Source organism: Pristis pectinata, chromosome 14 (assembly GCF_009764475.1).
Source record: "Pristis pectinata isolate sPriPec2 chromosome 14, sPriPec2.1.pri, whole genome shotgun sequence".
Classification (NCBI taxonomy): domain Eukaryota; kingdom Metazoa; phylum Chordata; class Chondrichthyes; order Rhinopristiformes; family Pristidae; genus Pristis; species Pristis pectinata.
In genome coordinates, this window is record NC_067418.1 from 47,064,208 (window position 1) to 47,082,688 (window position 18,481).

Sequence of the window (18,481 nt, forward strand, 5' to 3'; positions counted from 1 at the left end):
GGAAGTCAGGCTCTTAGCTCTTACTCTGTAAGCTTTAGATCAACATAGCTTTTTCTTCTAAGAGCTAGATGGCCGGTTAGAACAGGTAAATCGAGATTTAATTCTGACCCCACACTGCCCAGTCCTAGCACCTCTCTGTCACCAGGCTTGTTCTCTGCTTGACCTGAAGACAGTGGGTACTTTCTCACAAGCACACTTACAGAAATCAGAACGCTAAAAGCGATTGTCACGTTCCTCATGCGTTCAAAGCGGCCCATCTTAACAGTCATTGGCTGACGCCTTTAGTCACTGTGAATAACTTCCAGACCTGTTGGAAAATCAGAGACAATGATTAGCCTTCCAGTACCAAAATTTCAATCCCAGACCTTGGGTCGTCCTGTTCAACCCAACAACTTTGTCTTAACAAAAACAGAAAATGCTGGAGGTTAGGCATGGTAGTGTAGCGGTTAGCATAACGCTATTACAGCACCAGCAACCCGGGTTCAATTCCGGCCTCTGTCTGTAAGGAGCTTGTACGTTCTCCCCGTGTGTCTGCATGGGTTTCCTCCGGGTGCTCCGGTTTCCTCCCGCAATCCAAAGATGTACGGGTTAGGAAGTTGTGGGCACGCTATGCTGGCGCCGGAAGCGTGGCGACATTTGCGGGCTGCCCCCAGCACAGTGACGCAAAAAGACACATTTCACTGTGTGTTTCGATGTACATGTGACTAATAAATAAATATCTATCTATCAGAAAGTTAATGTTTCAGGTGAAAGGGTTAGCACCCAACCAACCCTGGTGGAGGATCTTCGACCGGAAACATCGACACTGTTTCTCTTCCTGCAGATGCCGCCTGACCTGCTGAGTGTTTCCAGCATTTTCTGATTTGGTTTTAGATTCTCAGCATCTGCAGTTTTTCGATTTTAATTTCATTTTAACTCCGTCAAACCTAAGTGGGTGATTTCCACAAACTTGGCCTGATCCAAATGCAAAATGTGCTCCCTGGAGATGGTTCATAGTTGTTTGGAATGGCTGCCATTTCTAGACAAGTTACAGCATCATAAAGGGGCAGAGACTGCTTTCTCCATAGCAGATGGCAAACTGACATGCGGTGGCAATGGGCAAGACATCCTCAACTGGAGATTGGCAGCTGTTGGCTCAGTTGTCGATGTGCCAACAGACTCAGTAAACAGCAGAAAGGAGGCACTTCTCACCTCCAGTGTTGAAGCAAACCTGTAGGCCAGTAGATAATGGGAATGCTGTCTAAGTCTAGACCACACCGAACTGCCAAGGATCCACCGAAACTCCCTTTCATATCAAATATCTACAGGATGTGCTGCCTCAATAAGGTAACATCCATCATCAAGGATCCCCACCATCTGGGCCGTGCCATCTTCTCGCAGCTACCACGGGGCAGGAGGTACAGAAGCCTGAAGTCCCACATCATCAGGTTCAAGAACAGCTACTTCCCTTCAACCATACGGTTCTTGAAGTGACTGGCACAACCCTAATCACTACCTCAGTACAGCAACACTTGGACCACTTGGCACTACAACGCATTTTGTTTTTTGCTGCTCTATTTGTGCTCTTTCTTGTATAATTTTGTATAATTTATGTTTAATTTATGTTTCTCTTCTGAATATTGTGTCCCTGATGCTATGTGCCTGCGATGCTGCTGCAAGTAAGTTTTTCATTGCATCTGTGCATACATGTAGTTGTGCAAGTGACAATAAACTCGACTTTGATGTTGATATGGGCATTTCCCTCTACACAGGTTGTGGTTCCCATACATGGGGGTACAGAAGCATAACTGTTGCACGGATAACAGGACTGGTGTGTAGAGGCCTGGACTACTGATCTGGAAACGGGACTTCAGATCTGCGGATAGCGGCCTTTAACTTTGAGTGATTAATTAAATTTGGAGTACAAAAGCAAGTTTAACGGTGACCATAAAGCTACCAGATTGCCACAAAAATGCACCTGTCTCACCGACACCCTCAGGGGAGGATATCTGCTCTTTGTGCTCCATGTAACATGAAGGTGACTCCAGACTGTAATGGAGGAAAAGGAAGTACGGACGGACGATGAACCCTCTACCCTGGTAAGTCCGCATCCAAAGGGGGTGGTAACATAGTGGTTAAACTACCAGGAAAGTAATTCAGAGTTCAAATCTCATCACAGTGGATGTAGGCTCAATAATCTGGAACTGGGTAAAAGAGTACAGTTGGCGTTAGTACCATGGGTGGTGATGAGGTCAGTGGAGGGGAGTGAGATAGAACACCCGGTTGAGAGGTGCTGCAGTAATGACTTCACGCTCAGCACCAACGAAACCAGAGAACTAATTGTTGACTTCAGAAAGGGGAAGTTCTTGACTGGTGGGTCAGAGGTGGAGAGAGTTAGCAGCTTCAAATCCCTGAGTGTTAACATCTCGGACGACCTGTCCTAGGCCCAGCACACAGATGCAATCATGAAGAAGGCACACCAGTGTCTCTACTTTCTTGGAAGCTTAAGGAGATTTGGCAGGCCATCAAATACTTTAATAAACTTATACAGATGCACTGTTGAAAGTATCCTGACTGGTTGCATCACAGCCCAGCACAGCACAGGAACGCAAGAGGCTGAAGAGAGTGGTGGACGCAGCTCGGTCCATCACGGGCACAGCCCTCCCCACCATTGACAGCATCTACAGGAGGCGCTGCCTCAAGAAGGTGGCATCTGTCATCGAGGATCCTCACATTGCCCTCTTTTCACTGCTACCGTCAGGCAGGAGGTACAGAAGTCCCACACCACCGGGTTCAGGAACAGCTACTTTCCTACAGCCATCAGGTTCTTGAACCGACCTGCTCAACCTTAACCCTACCCCAGCAACAGAACACTACAGACCACCTCCTGCACTACCATTGACTTGTCTCTGTGCCCTTTTTGACCTAAGGTCTTGTTTTTGCATGGTTTTATGGTTCTCTTCACTGTCTTGTATAATTTATGTTCTGTGTGTTGTCTGTGTCTACGTGCCTGTGATGCTGCTGCAAGCAAGTTTTTCATTGTACCTCTACCTCTCCACACTTGTGCATAAGACAATACACTTGACTTAACTTAAAATGACCCAACTGGTTCACTAATGTACTTCAGTGAAAGAAATCACCTTGTCTAGCATATGTGGGTGACTCTAAAATATCCTAGCAAGCCACTGAGTAGTACTATTGAAACACAGACCAGGACAGCAGCAGTTCAAGAAGGTGGCTCACCACTACCTTCTCAAGGCCAATTAGGAACGGGGAATATGATGGCTGTGACTCCGGAGGTCAATTAAGCCCAGCTCCAAGACATCACCACAGTTGTTCCTTGTTGCACAGTCCTAGGGCCAAACATCTACAGCTGCTACATCAGAGACCTTTCTTCCAGCATAAGGTCAGAAGGGGGGATGTGCTCAGTGATGATTGCATAATGTTCGATTCCATTCGCAACTCCTCAGAAAATGAAATAGCCCACAAGTAAATGTGAACATCCAAACACACACAAACATATGAATTAGGAGAAGGTGTAGGCCAGGAATCTGCCCCACCATTCAATAAGATCATGGTCAATCTGACAGTAACCTCACTTCCCATCTACCCTTTTACTCCCTTGACTACCAAGAATCGGTTTACTTTTACCTTAAAAATATTCAAAGATTCTGCATCTGCTGCCCTTTGAGGAAGAGAGTTCCAAAGCTCATGACCCTCAAAAAAAACCACTTCATCTCCGTCTTAAATGGGAAAACCTTAATTTTTAAACAGTGACTCTTTTTACCAGATCCCCCCACAATGAAACACGCTCTCCACATCCACACTGTTAAGACCCTTCAGGACTTTGTATGTCTCAGTCAATTCCCCACTAGATACAAACCTACCCTGTCCAACCTTTTATCATCAGACAACTCTTGCATTCCAGGAATCAGTCTTGTAAACCTTCTCTGAACTGCTTCCAACATACTTACGTACTTCCTTAAATAAGTAGACCAATACTATACATAGTACTCCAGATGTGGTCTCATCTCTCTAACTAAATCAAACCTCCTACTTTTTATTCAACTTCCCTAGCAATAAATTCTGACATCTTGTTAGCTTTCCTAATTAATTGCAAGGCCAACATACTAAACCCTGTGTAAATTGTACACCAGAGCACTCAAATCATTCTGCATCTCTGTAGTCTGTCACCCTTTATCCTTCCTGCCAAGACAGACAATTCCACATTTTCCATCTTACACTCTATTTACTGGATCTTTGCCCACTGACATGCAAGGACAAGGTACCATTCAGGCATGGGCTGATAAGCAGCAGGAAACATTCATGTCACACATGCATCAAGAAATTACTTTCTCTAAAAGGAGGGAGTCTAGCTATCTACCCTCAATATTCAATGGCAGAACACTAGAGAAAGGGTCCTGATCCGAAATGTTGACCACCTGCTTTTCTCCAAGGATGCTGCCTGGCCTGCTGAGTTCCTCCAGCATCATTTTCAATGGCATAACTGTTGCTTGGGCCCTCATCATAAATTTTCTGGGGGGCGGTCACCATTGCTCAGAAATTCAGGTGGACTAGCCAATTGTCACTACAAGAGCAGGTCTGTGGTTGAGCATACTAAGGAAGGTGGCCTATCTCCTGACATTCCAAAGCTTTCCCAGGTGAAAGGCACGTCAGGAAAATTCTCCAATTGCCTGGATGGGTGCAGCTTCAACAACAACAAGTCCAACAGAATTCAGGAGAAAGCAACTGATCTGACTGGCATGCAACAGCTCACAGTAAGCATTCATTCCTTCCAAGACTAGTGCAGTAGATCTCACCTACAAAATGCACAAGTCCAACAGAATTCAGGAGAAAGCAACTGATCTGATTGGCATGCAAAAGTTCACAATAAGCATTCATTCCTTCCAAAACTAGTGCAGTGAATCTCACCTACAAAATGCACTGCAAGTACTCACCTAGACTACCCCAACAGCACTCCCTTAACTTGCAACTCTATCCTGAGAACGGCAAAGACTAGGTGCATGGAAACACCATCATCTGCAGCTTCACCTTTAACTCGCACCCCATCCTGACTTGGAAATATATCATTGGCCATTTGGGTTGGTTTCACTGATGTCTTCAGTTGTCTATGTACACAAATTGCTTATGGATTCCACATAATCTTTCACATTGAATGCTCTGAGTGATAACATATTAAATAGTGCAGGACCAGCCCTTTGGTAGAACCATCCAATTAGTCCCACTCCCCTACTCTTTCCCCAGAGCCCGGCAGTATTTTGCTTTCAAGCATTTTCCACCAGCAACACAAGCAATGGATTCCCGATCACAATAATTTGCTGCACATAATGGCATCTCCTCACGTTGCCCTTTGTTTCTTCCATCAATGATGCCGAACTCCGGTTAACCAGCCTGTCACTAGTGGAGAAGCTTACTCTAAAATAAGTTTCAACTTCACCCTCAAGTCTACTCTTGACCTTCTCCGCTCTTAGAACAAGCTCAGTCGCTCCATGTAAGTGGGAACTGCTGTCCAGTAAACTACCCACTGAAGTCACACCCCTGAAGCCCGTTCACTTTTTGCTCCTTCTTATGCTTAAATTAATAAGGTGGTGAAGAAGGCACATGGGCTACTTGCCTTTCTTAGATGGAGCAAAGAACATAGGACCAGCAGGGTCATCCATATGACACTATAAAACGTTGGTTAGTCCACAGGTGAAGTATTGTGTGCAGTTCTGGTCACCACACTATAGGAAGGTGCAGAGGAAATTCACCAGGACGTTGCCTGGGATGGAGGGTTTCAGTAATGCAGAGAGAGTGGATAGGCTGGGTTTGTTTTCCTTGGAGCAGAGGAGGTTGAGGGAGGTTTACACAATTATGAAGGGCACAGATAGGGTGGATAATGGAAACTGTTTCCTTTATAGCAGAGCTTTGTAAAGCTAGGCAGTATAGCTTTAAGGTAAGGGATAAGAGAGTTAGAGGGGAACTGAGAAGGGTTTGTTTCTTTCACCCAGAGGGTGGTTCAAATCTGGAACACACTTCCTGAGGGGGTGGAGGCAGAGACCCTCACAACATTTACGAAGCATCTGGATGAAAAATTGAATTGCCAAGGCATAGAAGACTACGGACCAAGTAAATGGAATTAGTGCGGAGGGGGTACGATGGTCGGCACGGACGTAGAGGGTCTAAAGGCCTGGTTCTGTGTGTATGAATCTATGACTATGACTCTAAGTATTTTTTTTCTATTTTACCTTATAATCTACAAACAGTTGTCACGTGCTTCCATCTTGCCGTGGCTGTTACATTGCTCATTTGGGGAGTATCGATAGCACTTGAAAGAACGCAGAGTGATTAACAGCCGGTGAGAACTCTCAGAACAAATACTGACGATTAGGTTTTAGTCCAAGGTCCAGTGTACTTGCCTCATCTGGGTTTAAGCTGCCCACTTTTCTAGAATGGGGATTTTTGCAATGAAAGGGAAGTGGTGCTCGATCCCTTTTATTTGGTTGACAATTGCACTAAGTTTATCAAAATTACTTGGATTTAATTTGTTCCCAGCCTGTCGCTGAGTCTGTTGTATTTTGATCGTTACCTCCTGAGTTGAGTGTTGCAGGGAGGACAGCCGGAGGGGAGGCAGGTTACCTTCTACATCCCCCTCCAAACACCACAAAGTCCTACCTTGTGCGGAAGAGCCGATCACAATGGCTGTCCAGAGATAGACCAATAATCGCATCAATTTCTTAAATCTTAGTTCCTGCAGGTTAAACAGATTGTCAAAGGGTTAGGACTGCATACACTGTTGAGAAAAAAAAAACACCAACCTGAGGTGCTTGAGTGGAGCACATCTTTACAACACATGAAATTCATACACTAAGATGCACGGAACCCAACATCATAAGATAAGATTGCTTTATTAGTCACATGTACATCGAAACACACAGTGAGATGCATCTTTTGCATAGAGTGTGCTGGGAGCAAGTGTCCCCACGCTTCCGGCATCACCGTTATCAAAGATGTTAGATAGTCTGCTGCACAACTCAAGCATCCAACTAGAGATCTGACAATAAATCTCGGCTGGCATTCCAGTGAAAATATTGAGGGAACGCTGCACCATCCTGCCTTTGGGACGGGACATTAAGTCGTGGTCCTATCACATCCACCTGCATTGTGTGCTGGATGTGAAATATTACATAGCACTGTTTGTAGAAGAGCAGTCAGGTTCTCCCAGTGTCTTGAGCAATATTTATTCCTTGACTAAAATTATCCGACCTTATCTCATTGGTATTTCAGTTGATAAAGGGTCATTGATCTGAAACACTGACTGCTTCTCTTTCCAAAGGTGATGCCTAGCCTGCTGAATTTCTCCAGCATTTTCTGTTTGTGTTTCAGATTTCCAGCATCTGTGTTTTCAATCACTTTGGTTTTTATGGGACCTTGCTGTGCACAAAATGGCCGCTGCTTTTCCGACAACACAATGGTGAGTACGCATCGCAAAGTGCTATATTAGTTCAAAAGCATTTCAGAAACACTGTTGGTGGTATTTTTCCAGTGCCTTGGGACCCCTGGTGTACATGGTCCTGGTCTTGGAGGCAAATAGGAGGGCAGGGATGCCCTGATCTTTAACTACCATTTCCCTCACTGGTCCAACCACATAGATGCCATGACTAAGAAAGTGCACCAGTACCTCTGCTTCCTCAGGAATGTAAAAAAATTTGGCATGTCCCATTTGACACTCACAAATTTTTATAGATGCACCATAGAAAGCATCCTATCTGGATGCATCACGGCTTGGTATGGCAACTGCTCTGCCCGAGACCGCAAGAGAATGCAGAGAGTTGTGGACACACCCAGCACATCACGGAAACCATCCTCCCCTCCATGGACCCTGTCTACACTTCTCACTGCCTCACTAAAGCAGCCAGCATAATCCGAGACCCCACGCAAACTGGACATTCTCTCTTCTCCTCCTCCTCCTGTCGGGCAGAAGATACAAAAGCCTGAAAGCACGTACCACCAGGCTCAAGGACAGCTTCTATCCCATTGTTATAAGACTACTGAATGGTCCCCTAGTATGATAAGATGAACTCTTGACCTCACAATCTACCTCGTGATGGACTTACACCTTATCGTCTGCCTGCAATGCACTTTCTCTGTAACTGTAACACTTTATTCTGCATTCTGTTATTGTTGTCCCTTGTACTACCTCAATGCACTGTTGTAATGAAATGATCCACAGGGATGGCAGGCAAAACAAAATTTTTCACTGTACTTCGGTACATGTGGCTATAATAAACCAAATGACCAATTGGCCAAAGGTTGTGCTGGTACATTGAATACAGAGGTGAATTTTATCATCAACTTTTTCCAGGCTATCTGTGAATCTATATTGCCAGACAGCAGTGTGGAGCTGCAGGGCCAGGTTGGTTGTGGACCTCTGTCTCGCGGATGCTCAGTGTAAGGGCCATCCTCTCATGTGATTCAGTGAAAGCATTGACAATAGTTGAAGCTTGGCCTCTGCACACAGCAGCTGGAGTACTGAGGCCATCCTCGTTTCGGTGAAGGCTCATCGGCCTAATACGTTGACTTTGTTTTCCTCCCACTCGCTTGAACAGAAATATAATCGCTCAGGTTCAGTGAGGATGACCCAATCCTTCAATCACATTTCTCATTCCACTCTGTCGGTTGCAGTGGTGGAACTTTAAACACCTCCCCAGTATAACCCTGACTGTCTGAACGCTCTACAGCCACAACACAAGTTATGGTTTTGTCATATTCACACTTCTCCCAGAAATCCACCATAGCCCAGGTTGTCGTCTAGCTAAATTATATTCTTTTTATGCAGGCCTGGGAAGGAAAATAATGAATAAATATTATTGCTATAAAAGTTTATAACATGAAAAGTGGTTTTGAAAGACCTGGAGTTGCAAAGGGCGATATAGTAGTGCAAGAGTTATTCTGCCTTCACAGCTCCTGCTTGATAATCCTAAATATATAAAACTGGCAGAAGTTTAATTTATTCATTGAACTGTTTCTGCACCTGCCAATGACAAGTGTTAAAATATTTAAAATGAACGGGTCAAGCTCCCATTTGAAATGACAACCAGAATAATGAAAACCTAAAATGTATGGCTTCCCCTTTATACATGTGGTCTATTTAAATCAGTGTTGTCACTTGTGACACATCTGATCATATGTAAGAAAATAAGACCTTTTAACAGGTTCTGAAAACAGCGAAGGGTAAGAGGGTGTTGTTGCCAAATGAAGGAAAATTCAACATGATTCGGGTGAAAAATTATGTGTGTGTGTGTGTGTGTGTGTGTGTGTGTGTGTGTGTGTGTGTGTGTGTGTGTGTGTGTGTGTGTGTGTGTGTGTGTATGCCTGCGTGCGTGTGTGTGTGTGTGTGTGTGTGTGTGTTTCTGTCACTGTGAGCACTGTGCTGTTTATGAATCTTGAGTGAATGAGTCACCTCCCTAGGAGCCCTCTGTGCTTTCCAGGTACCACTCTGAACATCCTGCATATTATTGCAGTAAGACCCCACAAAAGGGACACACTTCCTTTAAAAGTCACGATCATTGATATCAGAGGAAAAGATAATCCAACAAATTGACCGACCCACCCTGATTCACTCTGAATCTCGTTGGACTTGCCCTCTGCCCTTTTCAGAGGCTGTTAAAAAGTTTTATTTTCTTACACCAGGAATAAAATCACACATTATCGCATCTTGGGGTTTGAAAGAGAAAGGTTACTTGTGCTTTATCCACCCACTCCCATGAGCAGATTTCACATGCACTTTGATCTGGTGTATTTCCCACAGAATTAAAACCCAACACTCTCCCTAAAGTTAAACAAAACAAATTGCTGTATTTTACCATTCAAATAGTAAATGTTGCAGTCATTCGTTGAAAAGGGCACAGAACTCTTATTGCACAGAGCTCAGCATCATGTTCAAATATCTCCAAAAATACTTCACTATCCGTGAAAACCTGTCAAATCCATTTGGTCCATTTTCTGAGCTTAAAGCTTTTCTGTTCAACAACATTGCGTGCAATCCTGGATTTTAACGTCACACATGCTAACCTGAGGCACAGAAGACAGGAATTCCTGAATTCAGTATGCTCATGAAGATAAGAGATGCAGAAACTAGTTGCATTTGGAGATCTTGGGGAAACTGACTGCCTCTCATCAAGAACTTATAGGCTATTACATGTTTAATGTTCCCAGTTCTGACGAAGGGTCTTTGAGGACAGCTTCTATTCCGCTGTTATAAAACTATTAAACGATCCCCTAGTACGATACAATGGACTCTTGACCTCACAATCTACTTCGTCATGGCCCTTTCACCTTATTATCCACCTGCACTGCACTTTCTCTGTAACTGTAACACTTTATTCTGCATTCTGGTGTTGCTTTTCCCCTGTACTACCTCGATGTACTCATGCGATGAAATAATCTGTATGGATGGCATGCAGAACAAAGTTTTTCATTGTACCTCGGTACATGTGGCAATAATAAACCAATTTACCAATTATTTTTAACTGTTTCTTTCTCCACAGATGCTGCCTTGCCTGCTAAGATTTTGTGCATTTTCTGTTTAATTTCATATCTCCAACACCTACAGTTTTTTAAAATTTTCATTCACATGTTTAATGTCGTTGGTCTCATCTCTTGATGGAGAGTGTTCAAAGGCAGTTGACTCCAGACCAAAAACCAGGCATCACACTCTCCTTTAAGAGTGTCCCAGTGCAGTTTTGAACTCTGGCACATTCTCACTATCACTCCAATCTTGCTTCCTACTTCGCACCCAGCTGCTTTGTCAGATCAGTGACAGATCGAGAGCTATTAATGTGCTAACATCAGAGGCTTCCTGCTTATCTCCAGGAACCAGCAGTGGCAGCCAGTTGTGAAGAAAATAAATCTTCAAATAAGATCACAGCGGGTAAAACCCACCAGGATCCTTCAGTGATATTTTAACATTTAAAAGCCTGCCTTTCGGCAGCTTATTAGATATAACTTCTGTGTGAGACAAACACTAAATAAGGATATCTGCAACAGTAACTCTTAGAATCTATCAACTGAAGTGGAAACACTTAAAGAGCCCAGGGATACGTTCGTTGCATGGGTATAATTTATGCCTGTTCTCTGTGCACAGACAACTTTTGGGGAGAGGCAGAGGAAGTTTTACCTTAGAGTATTTTGGAACAGCTGTACTTTGAATCTTCGTTGGAGCCTCATTTGCAACAGCCCACCTGATTCATGCACTGTTGCAGGAGAGTACTGTCTCTTCCCAGTGTGGTCCAGATCTGCATTTACAGAGGAACACCAAGCTAAAATACAGAAAGGGAACAAGAGCAGGAAAGGGGGATTGTCCCTGTAACTCCCACACATTCACTGGTCCACTGACTTCTGCTTTATAACATGAGGGACTAATCTTCTAGTGTGAACACCTCCATGAGCTAAGGTCATTGTGGTAGTCAACTGCCCTGGGAAGTTTCACATTGATCACGCACTTCACCACGTGTTTGTTCTTCCACTTTCTAACCATTAAGGGTTAAAATGTGCGAGTCACAAAATCTACCTTTCAGTGCCGTCTCTGACACGTAGGTTTGACACAATCACAGCCTGCTTAAGTTTTTTAAATCTTTTTTCAGCGAGAACAATTAAAGGGCGTGCACAGAATACAGATCCAATTTGTTGCTGGTGAAATTTCTTGTACAAGTAACACCAGTGTGGATTTTATACCACACACACACACACACGCGCGTGCCCGCACACACACGCACGCGCACACACACACGCACACACACACACACACGCACGCATGCACACACACACACACACACACACACACACACACACACACACACACACACACACACACAAACAGGCCAATGTAAAGACTGTGGACGCTGGAAACCTAGAATAAAAACGGAACATGCAGCAGGTCAGGCAGCATCTGTGGAGAGAGAAACGGAGTTTCTGAACAGAGAAATTGAACTGGAGTAGCCATTTATACAATGTAGCTGCAATAGGATAGAAATCCTGCAGCAAGTAACTCACCTCCCAACTTCCCAAATCCTATCCATCATCTACCAGGTCAGGAGTGCGATGGAACGCTCTCCAATTGCCTGGGTGAGTGCAGCTTCAACAACACTCAAGAAGTTCGACACCGCACAGGACAGAGTAGCCCCCTCGATGGGCACCCCATCCACACCCATTCACTCACCCCACCACCGACACACAGTCTGTACTATCTACAGGACACACTGCAGCAACTCACCGAGACTCCTCAGACAACACCTTCCAAACCCACCACCTCTACCAGCTGGAAGAACAAGGGCAGCAGAAGTACAGGTGTACCCCCAACTGGGAGTTGCCCTCCAAACAACACACTGTCCTGACTAAAATCGCCGTTCCTTCACCATCGCCGGGTCAAAACCCTGGAACTCCCTCCCTAAAAGGATCAGGTGTAAACATTACATCAAGATATTCGAACAAGAAGGTAAAGATTGCACCCAGATATAGATCAGATCCAGCAGTGTGGTTAGGCCAAATCTGGAGTACTGCATTCAGTTCTGGTCACCCCATTATAGGAACGATGTGGAGGCTTTGGAGAAGGGTGCAGGAGAGGTTTACCAGGATGTTGCCTGGATAAGAGGGCATGTGCTACGAGGAGAAGTTGATTTCTCGGGAGGGGCAGAGGCTGAGGGGAGACCTGATAGAAGTTTATAAGATTATGAGGGGCATAGATAGAGTAGACAGCTGGTGTCTTTTTCCCCAGAGTCGAAATGTCTAATACTAGAGGGCATGCATTCACAGTTCATTGAAAGTTGCCTCACAGGTGGAAAGAGCAGTTAAGAAGGCCAATGGAATGTTGGCTTTCATAAGTCGCGGGATTGAGTTTAAGAGCCGTGAGGTGATGATGCAGCTTTACAAAACTCTAGTTAGGCTACACTTAGAGTACTGGTCGCCTCATTATAGGAAGGATGTGGAGGCGTTGGAGAGGGTGCAGAGGAGATTTACCAGGATGCTGCCTGGATTAGAGAGTATTGAATATGAGGAGAGGCTTAAGGTGCTAGGGCTTTATTCACTGGAAAGGAGGAGGATGAGAGGAGACATGATAGAGGTATATAAAATACTGAGAGGAATAGCTAGAGTAGACAGTCAGCGCCTCCTTCCCAGGGCACCAATGCTCAAGACGAGAGGGCATGGCTTTAAGGTTATGGGTGGGAGGTTCAGGGGAGATGTCAGAGGGAGGTTTTTCACCCAGAGAGTGGTTGGTGCATGGAATGCACTGCCTGGGGTGGTGGTGGAGGCAGATACATTGAACAGGTTCAAGAGCTTGTTGGATAGGCACATGGAGGAGTGTGGGATGGGGGGATATACGGGAGGAAGGGGTTAGGTAGTGTGAGGGTGGTTTGATGGACGGCACAACATGGTGGGCCGAAGGGTCTGTTTTGTGCTGTATGGTTCTATGGTTCTATGGTTCATTTAGGGTGAGAGGCAGTAAGTTCAAAGGAGATGTGCGAGGCACGTTTTTTACACAGAGAGTGGTGGGTGCCTGGTGGTGGTGGAGGCAGATACGATAGGGGCGGTTAAGAGCTCTTACAGGAATATGCAGAGAATGGAAGGATACGGACCATGTGCAGGCAGAGGGGATGAGGTGTCATTAGCCTAATTAGCTCAGCGCAACATTGTGGGCTGAAGGGCCTGTTCCTGTGCTGTACTATTCTGTGTTCAATGTTCTATTTGAGCAGCAGTTCAGACGGGGATGGCCAGCTATCCATGGTACAGCTCAGCTGTCCATTCATGGTGAAAGCTCAAGACCGGAGATGCCATATCAAGATACCACATCCGGCTGCTGGACTGAGACCACGTTTGGGGGGGGGGCGGGGGGCAGAGGGGGGTGCACTGAGGCCACATCTGGGGGCAGGATTGGGAGACAACCTGGGGACAGTACCGAGATCACGCCTGGGCACGGCACTGACACTGTACCATGGCGGAGCATTGAGAGCACATCTGGAGGCTGCACTGAGAGCACATCTGGAGGCAGGACCAAGGGGCCACATCTTAGCACAGCAGTCATGGGAGAGAAGGCCACCAAGCTGAAATTCAACTGGTCAGACATTGATGTCGACTGGCAAAGGGATACAGGCATGAAGGGAGGTGACAGCCTGATCTTGCAGGGGGTGAGAACATCCGGAGGGATCAACAGTGCTTTTCGTGTCCTACTCAACCATCCAAGGCTGAGGTGTTATGAATAACTGAATGACAGAGCAGTACAAGCAAGGGATCTACAACTTCACTCCTCTCTCAATCTCCATGTATGTCAAATGCAGTTAAATGTTCGTGAATCCCCCGGTAATGCCCCCTATGTGATATAAGGGATGAAGTAGTACTAATCCACCAGAGTTAGCTTTCACAGAAATCACAGCACAAAGGTTAACCTTCTCTCTTGGAGTGATCTGCGCGAGTCAAGTGCCAAAACAGTAGTTGCATGGGTGAAGGCCGTAGTCAGGCTACAGTGAGCGGACTGGTCACAAGAAGAGGCTTTGACCTGCAGCCAATGCAGAAATGACTTCCCTACAGCAGGGGAGAATGTAACACCGGAGAGCAGCAGACTGCAGATCTGGGCCCACGCACACCGCAGGAGCTGGAACCCTGACAGCCAGCAGAATCAAAGACCCCACCCACCCCGGACATTCTCTCTTCTCCCCCCTCCCATCAGGCAGAAGATACAAAAGCCTGAAAGCACGTACCACCAGGCTCAACGACAGCTTCTATCCTGCTGTTGTAAGTCTATTGAACGGTTCCCTAGTACGATAAGGTGGACTCTTGACCTCACAATCTACCTTGTTATGACCTTGCACCTTATTGTCTACCTGCACGGCACTTCCTCTGTAACCGTAACACTATATTCTGCATTCTGTTATTGCTTTTCCTTCGTACTGCCTTGATGTACTGTGGTGAAATGATCTGTACGGACGGCATGCTAAACAATGTTTTTCACTGTACCTCGGTACATGGAACAATAATAAACCAATTTATCATTTTCAGCTGCTCTGCCTCTCAGTGAAGATTCTGTCACTGAGTGATGGTCTCTGAGAGGCGTGGATTAAGTGCTGGACATGTGGGATTTGTGCTTTGTAAAAGTGCATCCTGGTGATCTGAACCAATGGCTACAACTGTATTTCCCCTGCCCTCTGCTTTTATTAGCATGATATAGCAAACAAACACACATCCGTCACCCTATATATAGCACATTCGTAAGTCCCCATTCACCCTTATGTTAACCTGCACAGATTTTCTGTTCTGCCCATCCCTGAAGACTGCTTGATAATGTTAAGAGTGTTGCCGCTTCACGAATGGCCCTTGATGAGAACCAATCGATAGCCGAGTTGTGAAACACCGTCACTGGGACCCCAACAACCCAGCTGGAACGCAAGTGCTGCTGAGCCTATCCTCACCAGTCGCAGAACACCGACGTCAAAGCAGCACACTGAATGGATAGCTGGTACCAGCTGCGCTGCGGAGCTGAAGCAATGGCAACCACAACACCGTACAGTGCTCTCAACGTGAGAATTCTTCCATCAAAGAATTCCAACAGGTGTGGCGATCAGAGACAATTTAACAGCAACCATTCCAGTCCACTGACACATCCTATACCTCTCTCCCTCATGGTCACCGATGAATTAAACTGGTTAACCAGTGCACTTTATTTGTTGGCCTGCACTGCACTTTCCCTGTAACTGTAACACTTTATTCTGCATTCTATTTTGTTTTTCTTTTACTCAATGTACTTATGTATGGAATGATCTATGTGGATGGCATGCAATCAAAAGCTTTTTACTGTATTGGAATTGGTTTATTATTGTCACATGTACCGACGTACAGTGAAAAACATCCATACAGATCATTTCAAAATATCAGTATGTTGAGGTAGTACAAAGGGAAAAGCAATAACACAGAATATAGTGTTACAGTTGCAGAGAAAGTGCAGCGCAGGTAGACAATAAGGTGCAAGGGCCATGACGAGGCAGATTGTGAGGTCTTAATACACAAGAGGTCCATTTAAGAGCCTTTTAACAGAAGGATAGAAGCTGTCCTTGAGCCTGGTGGTCCGTGTTTTCAAGAGGTTCTATCTTCTGTATAATGAGAGGGGGGGGGGGGAGAAGAGAGAATGTCCAGGGTGGGTGGGGTCTTTGATTATGTTGGCTGCTTTACCGAGGCAGCGAGAAGTATAGACAGAGTGCATGGAGGGGAGGCTGGTTTTGGTGATGGACTGAGCTGTGTCCACAACTCTCTGCAATTTCTTGCGGTCTTGGGCACAGCAGTAGCCAAACCAAGCCATCATGCATCTGGTTAGGAATATCGGTACCTTGGTACCGACAGGTATCTCGGTCTGTGTGACAATAGTAAACCAATTATCAACTGTCTAAAAGATGATAACCTTGGAGGTGTAAATGTTAACTTACTTTAAAGGAACTCAATTATAAAGCATTCTTCCAAACACTTTGCCTAGTTTAATTTCAGGAAATGAAACAGCAGGGCAGTCAGCAGTGTGATAACATCTCATTATTACTGATGACACAAACTAATTATTAATGATGTTAATTAATAAACATGAAACTGCAGAGGTTCATCGCCCATGAAGTGAATTCCTGCTCCCAGATGGCGATATAGCCCCTCATTCCAAACATAGATGGATAGGTTTTGGATATAAGGAACCCAGGGGGAGTATGGGGGTAGTGCTAAGATAGAAGATTGATCTTCATGAATGATGGAGCAGGCTTGAAAGGCCAAAATGCCCACTCCTGTCTCTAGTTCTTATCCTATCACATGTTTAAACAACCCCTACATGTGTTACGACATCACAGAGCTGTAAGACATCCTGGGAACCACACCCGATTGAATCTGGAGCAGCCATTCCTCACTCAGACTCTCAGATTACAGCAGCTGACAGTGATCAGAGCCTGGGTGACTTTTTAATCATTCTAGGGAAGGGGGTGTTGGTGTGGTGGGGGTGGGGGGTGGCAAGGAAGAAAGGCAGAAACATATGGCTCGTGGCTTTTTGTTTAATTTTGTAGCTGTTTGTCAGTCAGTAAATCAGACAAATAATGCAATGTGACATCATCAGGATCAGTGACAAGGGGCAATGCAAATGCTGCTGAACTTTTGGTAGCACGTTACCTGGCAATAAACTGGCATAGGAGAAGATGCTAGGAGTGTGAGCAAGTGTGTTGACTGGAAATCTATTTCCTCCAGTAGGAGATAATTGGAGTAGACCACCCCGCCGCCCCCCACTGAGACCATTGCTTCCAACAGATTCCTGGGTTAGTTGGAATGCTGGGGGAGATTTGGGACTGTCTTGAAATGTTTTATCAGTTTGCAGCAGTCTGGAAGTTGTACCGACCTCGTAGCATTGGTAGTTTGGAGAATAAATGGAATTAAACGTAATTTACTTAGTTTAGAAGTTTCATGTTTACTAAATAACAATATTAATGATTGGTATGGGGTACTTTGAACATTTTTCGAGTACTTTTTCGGGTCCTTTGAAAATTGGTCCTTGATGCTTAGCAAGGACATGGTAGGTTGAAGGGGCTGTTTGTCTGTACTCTATGAATCTATGACAAGAGTAGTGTAATTGTGGAGACCAAGTTCAACAGAAAGATAGATGGCTTTCATTTGTTCATTCATCAGGCTTCGGAAATAAGCTGGCTATCTGCCCTCTCCACTCTCAGTCCTGCTGCAGGGTTTCAACTCAAAACACCACTAATTCCCAAATTGGTAAATTGGTTTATTATTGTCACATGTACCAAGATACAGTGAAAAACTGCTTTGCATGCCATCCATACAGAACATTTCATCACATCAGTACATCGGGGTAGTACAAGGGAAAAGCAATAGCAGAATGCAGAATATAGTGTCACAGCTACAGAGGAAGTGCAGTGCAGGTAGACAATAAGGTGCAAGGCCACGACGGGGTAGATTGAGGTCAAGAGTCCATCTTATTGGATCAGAGGCCCATTCCTTTTCCCTCCAATGGGTGTTGTTCAACCCACTGAATTCCTCCAGCAGATTGTTGTTCCAGATGCCAGCATCTGCAATCTCCTTCAGAAGTAAGTTTTTGGTCGGAAAAGAGACCTTGGGGAGTTTCTCTCCAGTTTCCTCCCACATCCCAAAGACAGCGGGTCGGTAGGTTACTTGTCCGTAATGTAGGTGGGGTGGTAGAACCTAAGCGCGTTGAAGGGGATGTGGGGAGAATAGATCACAGGGAAAATTAGTGGAGGAATGGGACTGATCTGAGAACTGGCGTAGACTCGATAGACTGAACGGTCGTCTATGTCATAAGGAAGAATGGAAAATGTGAAAGATACTTAAGATCAGTGTTGGGACGAGTACTTTGAAAATCGATCAAATTTTGAACAGCAACAACATGTAACAACGTTAGCACAATAAACTTTCCCAAGACACTTGATTCACAAGAGCGCAATCTAACAATATTTGA

The 18,481-nt window shown here is 45.1% G+C and overlaps 1 protein-coding gene across 4 annotated transcripts in view; it reads right to left on the reverse strand.

Moving 5' to 3' along the window:
* The window catches only part of LOC127577830 (tetraspanin-18-like), a 184,746-nt gene that overhangs the window by 38,332 nt on the left and 127,933 nt on the right, over nt 1–18,481 (reverse strand). For all 4 annotated transcript variants that reach the window (XM_052029419.1, XM_052029420.1, XM_052029418.1 and 1 more), the window contains 2 exons: nt 6,655–6,730; nt 201–307 (listed from right to left, as the gene is read on the reverse strand). In XM_052029419.1, the coding sequence (XP_051885379.1) occupies nt 201–269 (69 nt within the window). In that variant the 5' untranslated portion in view covers nt 270–307; nt 6,655–6,730. The remainder of the gene's footprint in view (nt 1–200; nt 308–6,654; nt 6,731–18,481) is intronic.